The sequence below is a fragment of the Patiria miniata genome, unplaced genomic scaffold (assembly GCF_015706575.1).
Source record: "Patiria miniata isolate m_02_andy unplaced genomic scaffold, ASM1570657v1 HiC_scaffold_7, whole genome shotgun sequence".
In the NCBI taxonomy this organism is placed as follows: Eukaryota; Metazoa; Echinodermata; class Asteroidea; order Valvatida; family Asterinidae; genus Patiria; species Patiria miniata.
This window is the reverse complement of record NW_024037074.1, coordinates 41,509,381-41,529,594: the sequence shown is the minus strand read 5'-3', so window position 1 is coordinate 41,529,594 and position 20,214 is coordinate 41,509,381. Positions and strand designations below refer to the sequence as shown.

Genomic DNA, 20,214 nt, shown 5'->3' with positions numbered 1-20,214 from the left:
AAGTGAACCGAAGAGAATTTTATATTCACCCATGCCAATGACGTGTAAATGATATCCACACGTTGGCTCAGTTTTGCCATCATTCTTAGATATCCAATCAGATTGCTCGACAGTAAAGCCAGACGCTAAAACTCAGCCATGCGTGCTGCAAACTGCCTTTCAATTATCTTCCGTGGGGCATGTAATTTCATAAACGGATCCTGAAAGCCACAGCGGTAAGAATGATAAATGAGGCTTGGGTCTCCGCCCACAGTATGTATATATATCCGTTTCCAAGTCTCAGCCTCCACCGTCATTACCAACGACTACTTGGCCAGGACACTGTCTGTGTCTGATGAATATGCAGATGAGGCTGGGTAAATGGGGGAGGGTAACATCTGTTGGAGAAGTCTACATGTGCCTTGCAGTGACAACAACAAAAAAAACCTGACGGATTTAGTATTGACCGTGTAAATTAAATGTCTCAACCTTAAGACTTGCGGCATCATGCGAACTAACCATATGCCGTTGCCCGTCAATATTCTAATTGCAAGATTTACGTCCATTTGCCGCACTCCTGCCCAAGCAAGTGCTGCGGTGGCAGATCACAGTTGCAAGAGGACTCATCGCTTGGTATTTTTTCGCAAGCCAACCACCGAACGCTGAAAGGCATTTAGTATCACGTACTTGGTGTCAGACAGTACAGTCAGTACAGTCTTAGTTGGACTGTGGTATCAATGTGAGTATTTTTACGTTTTCCGGCATGAGTTTCCTAGGCTCCAGCAGACTGTATTATCTCATACATGTACTAACTTTGATAGTTACACCAGTAAATTGTAGGGCTGTAAAAAAAAAATGTCCGTGGAGATTTTTCAACTGGCATTGATCACTTTTGAGAATATTTCTTTCCTTTTTATTTGATTCTTGCAAAAATGTGCAGCATTTCATAATGTTGTTGATTTATACCCTGTTCGGTGCCGGTAATTGTCAAACTTTGCAGGGAATCATCCAGAACTTCTCTGTTTGAAAAGATGATTCCTGCAAAACTTGTTGTCAATAATGGAGTCTCGAAACACGTTTTCATTCATACAATGTTGACTGCGGTGAAGCAGATCACAAAATATCAGCACTTTCAACGTAGAGCGCGTTTAAGGTCAGTGGGCGTTTAAGGTCTACAACACATGAATGGCTTCTACGGTAGATACACTGAATAAAAGACATGTACTTGTGTGTTTACAGAATATGTATCTTTAGTAGTTTAATTTATGGACAATTTGTGCATAGCAGTGTATGTACATGTTGGGTGCGATGGATGATCTGCACTATTGCCTAATTAGGCTGCACTATTAGCTGATCACGCTGCGCTATGGGCGCGTTCTCCATTGGTCTGTCACTTTTTCTTTCTGATTCACTCTGGGGGATCGTTTTAAAAAAGAACATACTGATGAAATCTAGGACTAGCCACGGGATCGACCAATCACACAAACGCATTTCTGCGCGATTGAGCGATAGCACAAATCCATTGACCATGCCCTAAACATGTACTTTGAGTCGAGGTTGATACATATGGGTCTTTTAGCAACGCACATGTTGTCCCAGTTTTTTTTTAGAAAAGAGGGTTTATTATCTACCTCGTAACTCCAAAGCTAAGGCCAAATAAGGCTAAACGGCTGTGCATGGACTCATACATGTACATGTACATTTCTCTCTGCGGTCTGTCCTCAATGTTCGTCGTTCATCATTCCTTTCTCTTAAGATGCTGGTACCACACTCCTCTGGCCAAGTGCCTCGCTCTGCAGCTCAGTATGGAACATGTGTATAATTTGTTCCATTTTCTATTAAAAATCTTGCTGGTAGTCCAACCCTCAGGAAAAAAATTGCTTTTAAGAAGAGGACGTTGCAAGTCTATAAAAAAAAACCTGAACGAAATACCTTGTAAGTGCATGATGCCCAATAAGTGGTTGTTGACTTGTTGTCGTGCTTGCCTTCTACGATTGTTAATGGACCTTCACATGTGTATTCTGGGGTTCAATATTTGTCATTTTGGAAGAAAAGCAATTTAAATTTCCTCGACTTTGTTACCTGTAGCATCTAATTATATTTGTTCACGCACATTGACAATAAAACTGTATTTAATTTAGCATATTGTATTGTCCTCGGGATCGGACGTTTTTGGCAACAAAGTCGTCAAGTGCATTTGTAAATATTCATCTTGGCAGTTCATTGATTTATTTCCGTTTTGAAACAGTAAAAAGAAGTTTTCTATTTGCTAAATAACATCAGGCAGTTTTTACTGGATGTTGGTGTTCATGAATAGTGAACAAAGATGTTCTACCTTAAATGTTGGAATTGTGGCTGCATGCCTCAACTGTTGTTGCATCATATTTGATACCGTATTTGTAGCAAAAGCAAATCTTAGCCAACTAATTCTGTACCGCCCCAAACTGCCCCAGTAAGTTATGGTTTTAGAAATTCAGGGAATTAATACAAGTTAGTTCTCTTGTTCGATTGTGCTGAATTCGGTTGGGTGGCAAAAGCAACTCTTAATCTGTTTGCACTGTACCGCCCCAAACTGCCTGTGACTCCTAAAGGCCGTTTGTTACGCAGCGCGAAAGCAAACCGGAAGGTAGAATTGTAACGTCACGTCAAGTTTTCGCGCTATGAATTCGCAGAAGTTGAACACATTTCAAGTCATGTACAAATTTCGTAGCGAATATTTCATGACGTCCAATTTGCTTCGCATTGCATTCTCATGAAGTATGAACCAACTGTTACACCCCCAGAAAGCGCCTCAGCACTGTATATGGTTTGTATGGAATCCTGAAGGAGTGTACACATGTAGATACAATGTAATACAATGTAATACAATGTAATACAAGTGCTAACAGGTTACAGCTAATCCAGGGCTCATGTATACATGTCTAGGGAAGAGCAGACCTATTTCTGATTGTGCCTAGATTGAACTCCTGGCTGATGCAGAATGAAAAGAATATGACAAACCTTTGACAAAATGCTGGCGCCATTGGATCTAAATAGCCCATGGGCTCAACTTGTTAAATTAATTTCGTTTCATCTGATATATCTCATCCATTCAGCTTGCCATAAATAAAAGATCAGCAGAATTGAGAAGACAAAGGACTTAAAAATGGTTTAGGGACAATTAAGGCAGCACAGTAGGCTGACTAGCATGACTGGATTAACTGTACTATGGGTATCATTGGGTATCTGTTGAGTTGCACACTATGTACTCGTAGGTGTTCTCCGATTGCAACATCAGACATTTTATTGTGAATCAGAATGTTAGTCATACATGTAGTCATTTCCCTTGATTTGTATCACCAAATATAAAGCAATTTTAACTTTTTGTCAAACATCATTACGCAGTTGCCTACAATTTTTAGGCGTACTAAAAAGTTCATTGCAGTTTGCTGGATAGACCCTCTTTTTTAAACAAAATCACTCACTTTTATTTGTATTTGTATTGATAAATCACTTAAACCTTGACATTTCATTTGTTACAGTCTGAAAAGTTAGGACCAGGGCCTGACATTAATTCTCAACAATATTTACTTTAATCCAGATTTTTAATGTAAAATATTTTGTTCTGTTAAGGGAAAGGAAGGGCCTTTCTGTGTATTTTCCTTTTAATGTGATTGTGTGGTTTGTTTTTTATTTAACATATCCACAATTTGAGCAAATACAGATTGTTCTTTGTTACAGGTTGTTAATTTTATTAAAACAAATTTTTTTTGGGGGGGGGGGGAGTTTTTAGATGCAGAGAAAAGAACTTCAACTGGAATAAAGTCTTGAAGGTATCACTGTTGGTCAAGATCTAAGAACGCAATGCATTAAAAATGTTTGTTTAATTAAGATTTGTTAATGAAAAAAAAATACTTTTTGCGGGTTTCACAGTCCTTTTGGAAACAGTTGAACTGACATCATGCGTACGGCAGTAAAATGTTCATACAATGTGCGTGTAGATCTAGGAAAGTTGTGAGACCTCTGCTAAATTTGGAATGCATGTGCAACGTTCAACCTCACCCACTGCACTTCAAGTCATGCCCCGAAGTTACTGGAGTGTTAAAGACTTGTTTGTGTCTTCACTTATCTCGATTTACAGGGCATTTATTGTTGAAAGAGCAGATTATGAGAAGGTTAAAAGGTGTGCGGCTTATTATTGGCAGAGTCTCTGTGAGCACCGGCCGAATGTCCAAGGTTCAAGAACTGAGCAAGAGACTTAAAAAGATATGCTGATAAAACTTAGATCACCTTGGGCGGTTGTAAAGTAAACCTCAGGGGTCATTACTTACCGGCACACCTCATGATCACGCCAACAAAAGGGGTCCATCCGCAAGTACCAACGACGTCACGGAACATTGTGAAATTGTTTGTCGTCAGGCGATGGCTGAGCACCCGTTTCTATTTTTTCACCGCACCTTCACAGTTTCTTACAAAAAAAACAAACCCGTTATTTGGTTCAGTCGTCTTCGGGTCATATTCGAGTAGTTCAGATATAGAATTTGCATGTTGTCTATCATGTCGTGTTGACAGTTTGGCGCTGGAAAGTTCCCAATGGTCGCTGAGATTTCCTTTCTTGTTGAACATTTTGCATTACTGCTACCAATCCTTGAGTCTGCCAAGAACAAGCATTATTGGTAAGGTGTTTCTTCTGTATTTTTAATGAGTAGATCTGACAGAAAACAATATCACTTTTATCTTTTCTGTGACTGAATAATTGGCAGTACTTCATGAAGACTTCTTGAACTGTATTATGCAGGGCACGTACTTCTGATGTGTGTTCGGAAGTTGACTTATGTACCGGTACATGTACGGTTTGGTTCTTCTCGCTGGCCAGAATGATTAAATTAAAAAGTTCATTGCCTGTAGACACTGAATTGGAGTGTGCTAGAGCACATTTCATTGTCAATTTAAATATCATTTTTTTGGAGGGGGGGGGGTAGAAATGTTCATGCATGACAAAAATGATCTCAGTAAAGAAAGTCGTGTCCGGAGAGTTTCATCCCCAAAAAAGGGATCAAGAAAAATATCCAGAAAAAAGTAATCAAACTGAAACTTACTGTTTTATTTTACTGTATTAGTTGCAGATATCTATACGTGTGTAGTACGTACCCGGTAATTGCAATTAATCAATACTAATCACCTTTTTAATGAGTGAAAAATGTATGTTCATGTATTGAAGGTACATGTACATGTACACCCATTGTTAGTACCCGTATCGGTACATCTACGGCCACTTTGCAGTTTAAATGAGCAATTAGTGAGTTTGAATGTTTAGCAACAAGTGTCAGGATTTGTTCTAATCTCCACAGTACAATTAACAGAGAAAGGACGATCAGTCTCTTCATAGAGGGCTTAATGAAGATAATCGTGTGGTTTGCTTGCATACAGTGGATACATGTATCGCTTGTAATCCGTCCATTCAACCATTGTGCCGTACATGGGTCGCTGGAGGCTTTCTCCTTTGTGGCGATCCTTGGGCTTTTCTCTCCCGTAATTCCTCTGCACACACTCTTGAACACAATACCAGATCACATCGGAATTAGTAGTGACCTGCTGGTTTTAGTACAGAAATGTTTCCATGATCGCAGCAGGGATTTACCCTTAGTGGACAAACAAAGTGAAGAGCTGAAGTTGAGTGTTATTAACATGATGTCTAAAAGATAGAGCCGGTTCATGTGAATGCCGGTCCATTTGAACTTGAAAAAATAATCTGGCCTAAACTTTAGGTTTGAAAGAAAAAGCTACCCCCTCAAGGAATGAGACACCTTCATCAAGAAAGCAGCAACTGAGCACACAGGAAAAGACTTGCAAATCCCAGCAATTCATACTGTAGCAAACTAAAAAAAACAACTGGGCTGAGTTTTGTCACAACTTTTCCTTATTTTTCGTCAGGATTTTAAAAATACCTTGCAAAATCTGAAATTCTAAGGTTGTACCATAAGGTATGCATACCGGTACCTAAATTTAGATATAAAACAGAAGAAATTGGTTTTTTTTCGGGATGTCTTGAGGCAAATATAGCTGTTCCTTTGGAGCCAACAACCCTCAAATGCTCTGCCGGTTTGTCTTTTTTCCCTAAATTTCACCCTGAAACAAGCAAATGAATACAACTCAGTTGGAAGCATCAGAATTGTAAATAAAGCAGATCGAAAGAAAAACAGTAGTAAAGATAGTCGGTGATTAAGCTATTCCTATTTGACTTGCAAACTTTGCAGATTGAAAGTGGTATAATTAGTGGGGCAGATAGGGGACTTATTGGGGGGAATTGTGCCTTTGATGATACAAGCATGGAATTTTAACACACAGTCAGAGTATGCCTTTAAAAAGATATTTGGCTTTCGGGCCCTCGCAGATTTGTCCTTTGAAAAAATATAGAATAACAAATGGCTTCCATTGCATGTTATTCTACATGTGCCATGCTTGTATCATCGAACGCACAATCCCATCACCTATCTGTCGTAATGTACTTTCCCAATTGGAATGATATTGTACACATGTACTTGTATACATGTACATGTATTCGTTTTGCATTCATAAACAAAACCAGTTGTAATAAAGTTTAAAATGGTTATAAAATCAGAAACAAAAATTCTTTGTTCAGTATCATGCAGTCCAAGGTTTCCACTAATCTACCAGATTCAAATAAATTATTTATTTGATTTGTATAGAATAAATTATTGTGATTTTTTTTGTGTACATAGATGGACAAGAGTACCGGGTAGTAAAACACGGGTTGGGGGGGGGGGGGGGCTGGCTTAGGCTTAGCAAGGGGTCAGAATTACAAGGCCAGACTCATCATGGATGAGATCAAAGCTTTCAATTGATATTGTTATGAATGATTTAATTCCCAATTAATTTTAATTAAGGAACAAAACAAAATCTTTTGCGGAATTTTTGTATTTCTCAGAGTAAATAACTACCAGTACGGTCCATGCAGGTTGCCGTGCAGCATTCACATTTTGTGAAGTGTTCAAGATTTGCTCCGCCGTCATAATTTTTACGTAAATCCCTGACTGAGATACTTCAGCTTTCTTCTTCCATTACAAAAAAAATCCCATAGTACGAGCCAAAATTTGGAGTTATTTCCACGTGGCTCTGAAACTAAATCTTCTAAAATTGTTATAAATAGAGCTTGAGAGGAAGCCACAGCTTGAACAAACCCTGGATTTGGTAAACATCTTATCGAGTCATGAATCAAAGAAATCTCGTTCTTGTGAATAAAGTATGAAAGTACATGTACATGTTAATGTAAAACTGTGGATACAGTTTACACATACGTCATCAGCTCAATTTTCATTGAAATAGAAAATACGCACGAACATGGACATGTACTGCACGGTACCAAATACCTTACACATGTACTTGTGTTTCTCAGAAGTATGTAAATGAGAAGATTAACCAGTATAAGTTGTATATATATGTGTATGACAACAGTGTAAATGTTCAAGCATTATCTGTGCTGCCTTAAATTTAGGGAGGAAATATTTGCGCAGCCCATGTGACAGGCCCCATCAGGTACATCACATCCAGTTTGGTTTCACTTCAGGAAATCCTGCTTTGGGCCAGCTCCCAAGGTGGTGCGATATTTTTGCTTCTAAGAACCTGACAGTAGACAAAGCCATGTGGAAAATCAATTAATAATCATTCGAGGGACATATTGGTGCCCTTACATTGCACTTGTTCTAGCATTAAAAAAGGCATTGTTTTTGTGCCGGGAGGTGTTTTGTGTGTATTTTTTTTCTGGAACTACGGTAGGTATGTTTCATAACAGGATGCCATTGTATTTTTAACGTGGCTTGTTCTGCTTGGAACTTTTTTTCGGGACACATGTAACTTGTTTCATCAACCTTTTGTCATATACATGTAGTTACCGGTACCTTGGCATCAAATGGTTGGATTGAAAGGTAATATGCAACATTTGCAAACATTGAAACAATACTACCAAATTATTATGAAATGCTTTACTTCACTGAAAGTGAATAATATAGTCTCAAGCATCCTGTGAAATCATGGCACCTGGTGTGCTGTCAATGTTATCAACAGGCATGCAACTTTTCCTTGGATCCGCTGATCTCCTCATTTTTCACTTCACACTTATGCCATATAAAATTCGAAAAAACACTGTACAGAGTCTTGTAAAGATTGGAGTTTCCTCGTTTTTTGTTTCTTCCAAGTTGCATGCCTGTATCAAGAAAAGTAGTTGGAGAAAACTGACTTTTTCAAATACTGTCCCCATTTACCAAATTAAATTGGTCCACTTTTTTGTTTGCAATTGGTTACACGTCCGTTAACGGGTGCAGGCCAGCTCCTCAGGTTCCCTGACCTGATGATTCCCCAATGTTTATACCAATTGCTCTGTTTCGTCTGAAGTAGGTTCAAGGAACCAGACTTCAAGGACTGAATTTTTTTTTTTGGGGGGGGGTGTTTTTCCAGCATCTTTGAACACAAAACTTTAAACAGGTCAGTGTAACAATATTTGCTATAAAATATTAACCACCAAATCCATCCATTTTTGAGAATTACAGCAAAAAGCAAATGTTGTTTATTACCTTCAAGAGAAGTGATTGAAAAATTTGTTACAAAACGTGTGCAGTGTTCATTCAATGAAAAGAATATTGTTTAAAACTTGCTTCCATCTATATTGCATTTAGTACATGTGCCTTATTAGAACCCAAAACAGAAGCAGAAAAGTTGATTCTATCTCTGCCAGTCACATGTGGTTTTTCTTCCCACCGGCCCAAGTTTCTTCGAAACATCACCAAGATCTGGTGGTCATCAGGCCCCTCCTGGTCGGTCCTTGTTCCTTATCTTACAATCCACTCACAGTTTGTGCTACACACTGCCATTTCCTTCTCCTTAACCCAGCCCTCCAGTCTTCTCTCCAGAGAAAGACAATCTTTTTTTTCCTGGTTGGACTTCCTTCTTCAGACCAGAGAAAAAATTAAGTGTATGGACAGAGAAAAAGGCCCAGAGTGTGGACCTTATCTTTTTCCTGCAGACGTGCCTTCCTCTTGCCTTGGTGCCTGGGTGTTGGTGTGTTTTGTTTGAAGGGGGGTGGTGCTTCAAGTCACCGATTCTGTGCAGATGTTGGCCTCTGGGCGGCGGACACCTTCTCTTTCCTTTACTAGCTCCTGTTATTTGCATCCCCTTTCGGTAGAGCTCTGTGAGTAGTCTGAGGGAAGTATTTTACCGTAGACCCGGGTTCCGTTGTGCACTCAAGATTCGTGATCTGTTGAGGACAGCTTGGATTCAAGGAAAGACTATTTCAGACAAGTTAGACTGTACATGTACGTACTTTCACTTCTGCCGACATTGTAGTTGCGTTGTTCCAGAAAAACAGCGTCTGGGTAAGTGTGACAGTATGAGGAACAAACTATTGCATGTTTTAGCAGAAGATGATTGATTCATGTGCTCATTGTTTTAGTGGATCTAATTAATTTTTTCCCCCATCAGACAACACACTTTGGTTGAGCTAAAATACATGTTGCTCATTTAGGGATAAAACTATTCCAAGTTCAGATTGGATAAATTATACTGTACCTAACTGGTCGTTGAAATGCTGAGAAATGATTGTAAGCTGAATTATAGAAATGAAAGCTTTTTAAAAATCATTATTTATTGTTTATGATTTTACTGTGGATGTAGTAATTCATCAGCAAACGTGGTCACAAACGTATTTTTGTTATAGTATTTTTTATATCATCATCTCAAGTCCCATCCCCCATCATTACATCCTCTGTAAGCTCCTCTGGCAACCAAGATGCTTCTTTATTGGCAATCTCCGAGGATGTCAAGAGTTGAGACAAGTAGGAGATTTTTTTTTGGTTTAGTTGTTGACTCATACTAGGGCCCCAGCTTTTATTGCTCACTTTCCGTCTTGACATCAAAATGCTTTCTCCGCTGTTTGCAGAGTGCGGGGAGACGACAAAGAGTCGCTATCCACCAGACAGCTTCGGCTTGGAAATTAAGGATATTTACTCTCTTTCGAAAGACTCCGTCATCTCGCACTCGGGGGAATTTTGTACGGCCTGGAGTGTTCTCTCTCCCTCAAATGGCCTTTTTATCCCGTCAAATTTAAGGATATTTGCTTGTCATTTTAAGACCATCTATAATTTTGTGTGTGTTCAGATTTTAAGCTGCCAGGGTTTTATAGCAATTGAAGCAGTTTGTCTTATTGTTTACCAAGTGTCGTATCCTAATGGCTTTAAGCCTCCGGAGTCAGGACAGTAATTTTTGTTATTTTTGTTTTCTTGAATAAAGCTTTTAACTTCTTGATGGTTTTGACTGCTGTCTGTATTTTGGACGCTGGAGAATAGATAACTCAATTTGGGTATTTTCAAAAGCATGAATGTTTGGAGTCCACCTTTTTTATTTTCTCAGTTGTATTGGAAATTCAATTACTCTTTTATGTTTAAGTTTAGATCGGTCTTTAGCATAAGTTTGAAGAACTTCCTTGTTACACTCTACCGACTAGAGACAGTTTAGTTTCTGTCTTCCACACCTTGTCCCTCCTGATTGGCTGAGCTCATTTGTGTAGCCACGCCCTCCTGTCGGTGACTCTTTCTTATGCAAATGGCTAGTGTGTCAGTGTCATCTCCAGCATTCGTGGCAGGCAGCTTGCACTATCTTATCTCAGATTTGGTTAGTGTTCAGGAGGACAAAAGTCCAAGAAAACTTTAAGTAAATCCATAATCTCCTTGAGTCGGGTCTTGTTATCAAGATGACTGTGTTTCCACACAGGTTAATGATTAAAGGAATGCCAGAGATACTAGAATGTCTAACATTTCTTTTGTAGCTTATTTTTGAAAGCCTAAGGTGTTATCAGCCTGACAAAATATAGAAAAGCAAATTAATAAGTCAACTGTAGATGTCTTATCAGTATAATCACACCAAGGTTTTTTTTTTTCTTTTATTGCAGCCTTAGGTTTGAGTCATTTTCATTCAGCCGTGTGTATTTTTTTGGAAGGAATAGGGCGTTATTGGATTAATAAGCAAGAAACTTCAAACACTGGTATTGTTTGAAAAGTGGGACTTGTTTACGATCTTACCTCTTTTGGGGGATAGGGCCATGAATTTGAAAAGTAGGGATTTCAAATTCATTTTGTCTTGAATTAGACAAATGAAGAATTTTGCACAGCCTTTGCTAATTGTTCCTTTTTTAAGAGCAGGGTATCATCTTTGGAAGAAAGGGAACACCGTACCGGTAGTTCCCCGTATACACATACCGGTGACCCCATTTGTTTTTCCAGAAATCAAACAGAGCTTAAAAAATAAAACTCTTTAACAATATGGGACTGTTGAGTTGTACTCAAGTTGAGACATAGAGATATGGGATAAAGTTTTTCTTGTTTAGTCTACATATACGATCAGACTTTTTGAAGAATGAAGGAATTGCTTAAAAATGGGCATTTGCTGAAGTGTAATAACTTTCTGGAACATGTACAATGTACATGTATGTATCTTGATGAATGTTTCATCCAAATTGTAATGAGGATAGATTTTAATTGAAATTGAATATGTAAAAATTGGATTTGATGCCATTCAATAGCCAAATGTAGAGCTCTTTTCTGAAAGTTCCAGTAGTGGCTACAAAAACAAGTACGTGTACATGCCAAAATAAAGTACACTCGCTCTTGTTTTCAGTGCATTCTCCTGTGAGTAAATATCAAAGCAAGTCTCACCCTCAGTTAGGAAACAAGATGGTTTCAACCCGCAATTTCCAGACACTTTCTTTTTTGACTTCCAGTCAGACTGAATTTTCAAGACACGATTCCTGGATATGTATTCATGTTTTATCAATTTGATACCGATACTTACGACATTTAATAACGGAATGAATTTAGAGCTCATCAACAAAGACGTCTAGTAACGCTCATTCTGAGGGAAAGTCTGGGGAAAAATTTGTTATATGGCTCCTTTATAATGCACCTGTGGCTTCCTTTCAAGTGGGTTCCGTTCAACCGTCCATCTCATGAGTATCTTGGTCAACCCTCTTTGAACCAGTAGGTATACTTTGTTTTGCACGAAGGCTCTTATATTAGGTATATTGTTTCTGCTCTAGTCTATATTTGGGGGTTGTTCTATATTCTGGTTTGGTTTAGCTACAGGAGCCTTGTTTGATCAGGGCTTCGTGTGCAGCTGTTGCTATCAGGGTGCCGGAGATCATTCAAACCCTAGCCTGCACAATTGTCGCTCCTCACACACTTCAAGGTTCGGCCTTTGTTCCCGTTACCTTCGGCCCTCTCCGACCCGGCCCCCGTCGCCCTGCCAATCTCACCAAGCTGTAGTTTTCACAAGTGGTACGATACTCCTTCGACACACCCCCCCCCCTTTCGTCTTTTCAAATAGCATCAGTAATATGGTCTTTCAGCAAGGATCTGATTGGCAGTTGGTGACGAGAGTCGATCATCCAACTCTAGACTCCATTTTCCGAGTTGATAAGGGATTTTGAATGGCCAGCCTGCAAGGACCTGTTGATGGCAAAATTGTGCAACCTTGTACGGCAGAATTCCTTTGGAGATTTTAAAGGAGATTATCCTAATCAGTTACCAGAATGTTGCTTTTCAGAACTACATTGTATGCATGGATATCATTTCGAGTTGTTCAATTTTATAAATACAAACACATTAACATGTACATTGAACATACATGTACTATCAGCAAAGTTGGTTATTGAGATAATTTGTGTGTGTGTTGGATTAACCCAAACCCCTTATGAACAGATGAACCCAAGATCTGATTACTAACACACATTTCCTCAAAGGAATTATTTATAACACAGCAATCTAAAAATAATTTGTGATGTCATTGCAATCTTGACTTTGGCTTGACTACCATCCGTGGAGATCCTCTAATATTTGTTTTCTTCGAACGAGGGATGTGGAAGATTCTTCACCTAATGATTGATGTTCGGGTCGTTCTGATTCATTTACACTGAACATTACTGTACGTTCCTTCAACATGTATATTTTGTACCTGAACTTAATAAACAGTTTTTTTAGCGTGTTTTCGTTTCCTTTGGTTTTATAAATAAATCTTTCTTTTGGAGATTCTGAGTGATGCTGCTCGATAGTTCCAAAAGGTTCAGTCCGCACATGTGTGATAAAAGTAGGAGTTTCTGAATGCCAGATTTGCCATGACCCAAAATGACCAAGACTGTCTACACTGTGCTCATATAGAAAGGCCTTTGTTTAGCTCGGGGCGCTTTTGCAGGTAAACAGGCTGCCGTTTCAAGGTCGCTGGGTTTCCTTTGTGGTGCTTGGCTATTGTGACATCACACTCTTCCTTATTCCTGCTCAGCATTCCTTGAAGTGGAGCAATTGCCTCGGCCAATAGAAAGGAAGTAAATGAAAGCAGGGGCCGGGTTTGTCGGGTTTGTCGAATATAGAGACATCGACTACGCATGTGTAAAGGGTACAGTCACGCTGATACAATGGTGTCTATAGTAAACCACGCCTGGTTCTTTTCTTTCATTTTTCTTTTCAATGTCATCTCAATTTAAAGATATTACATTTCGGTGAGACATGCACCGTATAACTTCATCTCTTGCACAGTGGTTCATTTATTGTGGTATGATTTAATATCGATGGCCGTTTGTTTGGTAAGGTGTGGCGTCATCGATATCGCTGGTCGATGTACCACCACCAGGCTCTCGTTTTATACGGTAAGGCTCTCTTAAGCTTGATTGATTATTGGTAGCATATGGCAAGTCCTTCAGCCGGGCCCTCTGATATTCTCAGATCCGGGATATGTATATTTAGTGGACTGTACTCGATCGGTGGAGTCACACACGGAAAGAAGAGTAACCAGGTATAGATCTGTTGGTGCAACTCAAGCTAGTGCAGGGTACCGAAGGTGCTGTTGTTGTTTTATTGCTAGTCTGTAATAGCTCAAAGTTCAAGTCACGTTTGTTTGCCAAGGTGAGATAGAAGTGGCACTCGGCCACAACAGCTGGCATTGGAAGAAAACACTGCCGTGTTCTGCATGTGTGTACACACTGCCCACATGTACACAAGCAGACACGGTGACTGCCATGCCTGAGAGCCCATCTACTCTTTGCTTTCTATTCAAAGCCCATTCAGCGTTCTGCCCCTTTTGATTTTAATTGATATCATCATATCCTCTTTTGGACGGCCTGTCCGCCCAGTTACCCGCCGCTGGACTGATTCACCCTGAGTCTTTGGATTCACGTGACGTTTTTTTCTCCCAGTTCCTCTCTCGTTGGTGTGTGGCAGTCGATCTTCAATCTCCAGTCTTATTTTTCCTTCTGCTTCTGAAAACAAAAAGGAAGTGTACAACTTGGTCACCACTTCCTGGTGTTCATGACTGACGCACTTTGAAAACAGGAATGCGGGGTAAGACTTTGACCAACTGAAAGACATTTCATACCGGATGCATGGCAGCTGAAAAGAAAGCCTGTGTGGTAATCTTAATGCCCGGCTCTTAGGGGAAAAAAAAGCTTATTGATTCTTAGATTTCTTTCTGATATGAGTGGTCATTCAGCAAACGGAGGGGTTGATTAGTGCTGTATTCTTCTTCAGTGAGGCGGGACTTGGCTAACAATCGGTAGTGTTCGGCCTTTGTGCTGGCAGGGCGCTGGCGTTGGCGGGTGAACTTGAGATCGTGAGAAGGAGTTGGCAAGAAAGCAGCACGCCGCAGTACAGTAAGAATCTATTGTGAGTCTGTGAAGTGGTTGACATGTATAAGATTATGTGTTGTGGTATTTCAGTGACATGGAAGTAGTAGTACACCCTGTATAAATCTGCATGCTGTAGTGTAACTTCCACAGCTATGCAGCTGCATGTAGCTATGGATAGGCTTTACCTCAACAGGTACAAATGTAGCTATCTTCACTACTGCGATTTCATTTTGTTTTCTTCCATACTTGTTGAACGAATTTGTTGATCGTAATTTTACGCAAGTACCGTAGTTACATGTACAACTATTGTGCTTCGAAATTGTGTTACCTGAATATATTGTGTACTTTATAAATATGAGGAAGGTTTCATTTTAAGTTTTTTTTGTGAATCGTTTTTGAAAAGAAGCATTGCAAAATCCTTAAATTCGTAACGTGTCTCGGAAAGGGAATTTGAAAGATCTTTTTTTGTGGTGTTGGTTGTTGTGAGGAGATTTGAGTTCTTTTTGTATAACTGTTTTTGTGCGGAAACATTTCAAAGGCATTACATATTTTCATTTGTGTTGGAATGTTTCTTGGAAAGCAGTGGTTTTTGAGTAACCATTTTGGTGCGCATAAATACAGTACACGTACATGCATGGTTGATTTTGGTTTATTTTATTGGGTATTGTGGTTTCTGACGATAGGTCACATGAACTGATCTTTTCAAGTGATCAAACATTTTTTTATTTCAAGTTTAATTCAAGTCTTGCGTGTTGGAGAGACAAGTGTTTTGTTCAGCGCCATCTTAACCCAAGTACCGGGTAGCATTTCCTTCAATAACTTGTTCGGCATCTTTTGAGAAACTTTTCCAATTGGCCCTCAGCATCACATTTAGAGAAATTGAAAAAAAAGTGACCGAACCAAGTGATTCAGGGGTCGCTGAAATCATTAGTTTATTTTCTTTGCCATGACACTTCTCTGAGAGGTATACAAGTATACTACACATGTTTTTGTTACCAATCCGTGGCAATTCCTTATTTGTTTCCATTTTCAGTTATGTTCTATTTTTACTGTTTACACAGAAAGAAAGGGAATCGATCTTGTCATGATCCTAGTCTTTTTTCTTTTTTGTCTTTTCTTTTTGTGTGAACTAAATTGAATTTAACTTGTAAAATGCAAGAGAAGTTTCAGTATCATTTGTGTTTCAAACAGAAAGTTTTAGATTCCTTAAAATTTGAGCAAAACCTGGTGCTAAGTTTCATGGAGAGCGGCTGAAACGTTTTCAGAAATGTTGTGTCAACTTTAGCAGCAAAGTTGTTCTCTAGATAACCTTAAAAGCTTATGTTTGTCCTGCAAGCCTTAACGAGCGTTCACTTCTGTGCCTGTGTAATCATCCGTGATTACTACCACAGTTGGGTAGTGTGGTTTTTACCGCCTTTTCGAGCAAAGTTTCTGGTCAGTAACATGTAGCTACTGTTATCTTCAGGTCTTTTTTTCACATGCAAGGGCGGATCCAGGGGGGCCAACAGAGGCCATGCCCCCCCCCCCCCAAACAAACCAAATTTTGCTCTTTAAGTGACGCCGAAATAAAGGCAGGCACCACGTACACCACCATCTTTTCCTCAAAAAGATTTGGTTAAAGTGGTCAGAAGCTGCCTCAGATCGCACCACAGAACATCTAGAATCCACACATTTTTCGGGGCCCTTAAGCGGGTTCGAAACCCCTTAAATGGGCCCAAAACCCCACGCCATAATTTTTGGGACCCACTTTTTGGGGACCAACATTTTTTTTGGCCCCCCCCCCAAAAAAAATTTCTGTTCTGGATCCGCCCTTGTTCACATATTACATCAGTTGCCATAAGTGTTTTTTGTTTGTTTTTTGTTGCCTTTCCTGTGCCTTTTTTTAAAGTTTCTCCACCCCCTAAAAAAAAATCCTTTTCTAAATAGCTGATTTTCACAAATTTATCCACTTTTGAATGAGACATGGAAAAATAAATGGCTGATGTTTAGTTGCTGAATTGTTACTTTACTAATCTTGAATTATTGGCTGCCAGAAAATAATTCCGTTCTTTCAGGATAGGCTGGTTCCCATCCCTCATTCAGTATCAATAATGTACGGACCGGGAGCAGGTCTGCTCAGAAAGGGGATCTGTTTGTGCCCAAAACAAAAAACAAAAAAAATTTCAGAGGTTTGCAAACATCTAAAAGAGGGGGGGGGGGGGGAGAGGTTATGGGGGTTGGTATAACACATTCAAGTTTAAAATGTATTAATAGAAAAAAAATTGAATTTTTTGAAGAGCACGGGGAACGCAGCTTTAAGTAGATTTCCTGCCTTGTCTTAATGTATACACATAACTGACATGTTCATGCAACATATGTACACAGATGAGTCATACTTATTTAATAAGTTGGACAGAAATATTTTCATTTATATAATTGAAGTTTCAAGTCTCACATGCCCTTTTTTTATAAAAAGGAAATTTTACTTTGTCCATGAGCAGCGACCGTCACTTTGTGTTTTGTATTAAAGGGAATATACAGCATTTGCTTTTGCTGTAATTTTCAGAAATTGATGAATTTGGGGTTGGTAGTTTATAGGAAATATTGTTACGCTGACTTGTTTAAAGTTTTGGGTTCATACATGCTGGAGAAATCAAGAAAATAAATGCTGTTCTTGTAGCCTGGTTCCCTGACCCAGTTTCTACACGTCCGGGAATTGTCAGGTCAGGGAACCGGACTTTCTGGCTTGTACCCGTTCACGGATGTGTAACCGATTGCTATTGGGGGCAGGTGAACTGATTTCACTGGATGCTTGGTAGTTTTGTTTTTTGATGTTTGCAAATGTTGTTTTGCCTTCAAATTTGTACTTTCCAAAATTGAACAAAACAAGTACATGTTAGCACTAAAAAAAAAAGTCCAAGTTATGACGTCTAATCTAAAAATTGTTTGAAAGATAATCGCAGAAAATATTCTTTGGAATTGTTTCACTGATGTCCAATCTCACAACTGCACAAAATGAGAAATTAAAACAAGTAGATGCTTGAGATAAAACATATTGTATATTTTTATGTACCGCTATGTGAAAGTAAAATCAAATTTTTACCGTATATTTACTGTGAACGTTATTGCCCGAAGTATTAGAACTTCTGTAACTGTAGATGAAACTATTTTTACTTTTGCACCCCAAATTAATACAGTTCCTGCAAGAGTTTTCATGAAAACTTCACAGGAAATTATTTATGTTGGGATGATTTCTCGGATTTAAAATGATTCCTTGCTAGCATTTCAGTTTCTTTATTGTTCATATTCTGGTCCAGTTGATGTTTAAATTGGCATTATTTCCTCTCAACAAAAACACGAAAGCATAACATGCACCGTTGTTTTCTGTTGAGTGGGTGAAGTTTTGTATGGCTTTTCCTTCTCATTAAAGCATCACAAACTAAGCGACTTCTGTGTAGTTTTCTCAGTAAAACTCCCCCTCAAGTTTCCTGTTTTGTTGCAAAATCACCAAATATTGCATCCACTCATCGTTTTCTTTTTCTGCTTTGCTGTTCGCAGTGTGTGATTGCAGCAAGATGTTGCTGAGTTAACTTCCTGGCTTAGAAGGAAACAGTACATGCACATTCCATGAAAACAGTCTCATCGCTGGACCAATCAGAACTTAATATCAGTGCAATAAAGCTGAAAGAATAAAACTTCAGTGACGGCTTTAATCGAATCAGTACCAATGTCGACGGAGGTGGAAGACTACAATTCTCGTGCGTCCAAGAGACGACGAGTTGACGTCGGTGTACCACGAGGCACCCACAGCCATCACCCCAATAAAAACGGCGTCAGCATAACCAACGGAGGGGGTTTCGAAGCTGATAACTCGGACGTGTTGCGGACTCTACTGAAGAACAGCAAGAAAGTCCAGAACGGATCGGTGACACCGCCCAGTGAGAACGCCAACGAGCCGCCACTGATCATGTCCCAGCTGCTGAAAGCCAAGGCGAAAGAGCTTGAAGAATTTGATGCTGCAATGGAGAGGAATGATGAGACTTCAGAGAATGAAGGGACAGAATTGTCATCAGACGAACTTGAGACAATGGACGGTAGTGCCAATGATGCATCGGCTATCCCTGATAGCTACTCGGCTAAGCGGGTCAAGTGTAACGGGGATAGCAACATGAGCACGGGTAGTATGAGCCCAGGGAACATGAGCTCGGACAACATGTGTCCAGACGGAGAGGTCAGCCCCGAGCCCTTGAAGGAAGACAGTGTTAAGGCTAAGAGAGCAAGAGTTGAAAACATCATCACATCAATGCGCCAATCGCCATCTTGCCCCCAATCCAGCCAGGGAAGTCATCTCATGTCTGAGGTCCCAAGGCCTAAACGCAAACAAGCCCAACCTCAACAGCAGAAGGCGTCTGAGGAGGAGATCAGCGTGGCTAAGCAAATACGACGGCAGGAACGTAGACGGCTGAAGTACTTGCTGGGCCATCTGCAGCAGCAGCTAGACGTCCTGCAGGAAAAGTACTTCGATCTCTACGAAGAGGACAACAGCAGCCTATCGGATGCATCCGATGATCTGGATGATTTGAACGAACCGATTGATACCGTGACCGCCATCCGCAAGTGTGAAATGGCCCAAGCCAGAAAGGGAGGTCAGTCTGTCCATCGGAGAGGCCCAAATGGAGCCATCCCTAGAGAGAGTCACCAGAAACTGCGCAACTCTCTCAAACAGCAATTGACCAATGCCATGTCCACCACGGTGGACACAGTGATTGATCGGTTCACTGAGGTCGAAGAGCATCGGGTGGCCAACAACAACAACAACAACACCAAACCTCGCTCCAGCCTTCAAAAGAGCTCAGCTCCTCAATTGTCCAACTCAGTACTAGAAGAAGCTGCACGGAATGCTACACTTGTTGTGCCTATGCCTGGCAGGCGATCTTACCCCTCACAGAACCAACACAGTCAAGTGCCTGCGCATCAGTCCGAGTCACGTGAGCAGACTGAAGCTATGTCATTGGTCGTCCCAAAGCGTAGTCGGGGTAAGGACGAGTCCTTGCCCCGCACCAGTCAGCCGAATGAGATGAAACCTGAGCACATGATGCCTACCATGCTTCCAACCTCGGTTGCCATTCCCAACCCCAGCCTCCATCCTTCCTTTACCTCAATGATGATGACACCACCATCTTTCGTATCACTTCCTGAGAATAAGGACATGCTTCTGGAAGACCTAAGGTATGTTCCATTTTCTTCTTTTTTTGTTATAAATTACCATTTTTTGTTGTTATAAATTACCATTTTAATGTATGAAATGTAAAGATTTTGAGATGATAAAATACACTTACCAGCAGCTGTCAGTTTTGTCTTTAGTTGACAGAGTGGGGAAATAATAATTATTATTATTATTATTATTAAACAAAACAAACCAGGTAGAGTGGGAAAAGTGCAAATACTAAAAGTTGCTTTACTGAGCAAACCCCACACACCTGAAGTGTCGACGAAGAAAACAAAATCAAGAGACAAGGATAATGTCTGCTTTTATTTGAGTGTTTTGAGTGTTTCTCTCTCTAAAAAAAAAAAAGACACCAAATTTATATTTTGAC

General features: G+C 39.9%; 1 protein-coding gene across 7 annotated transcripts in view; it reads left to right on the top strand.

The window, feature by feature from the left end:
- The first annotated feature begins 406 nt into the window (after positions 1 to 406).
- LOC119744645 (prospero homeobox protein 1-like) overlaps positions 407 to 20,214 on the top strand; it is a 36,678-nt gene continuing 16,870 nt past the window's right edge. The window contains exons 1-2 of one of the 7 annotated variants that reach the window (XM_038220700.1): positions 407 to 718; positions 18,176 to 19,846. In XM_038220700.1, coding sequence (XP_038076628.1) covers positions 18,345 to 19,846 — 1,502 coding nt within the window. In that variant the 5' untranslated portion in view covers positions 407 to 718; positions 18,176 to 18,344. Of the gene's footprint in view, positions 719 to 4,258; positions 4,635 to 9,006; positions 9,348 to 13,447; positions 13,664 to 13,983; positions 14,355 to 14,376; positions 14,676 to 18,175; positions 19,847 to 20,214 lie in introns of those variants that run through there. The other 6 variants (XM_038220695.1, XM_038220698.1, XM_038220697.1 and 3 more) reach the window with 6 other exon arrangements.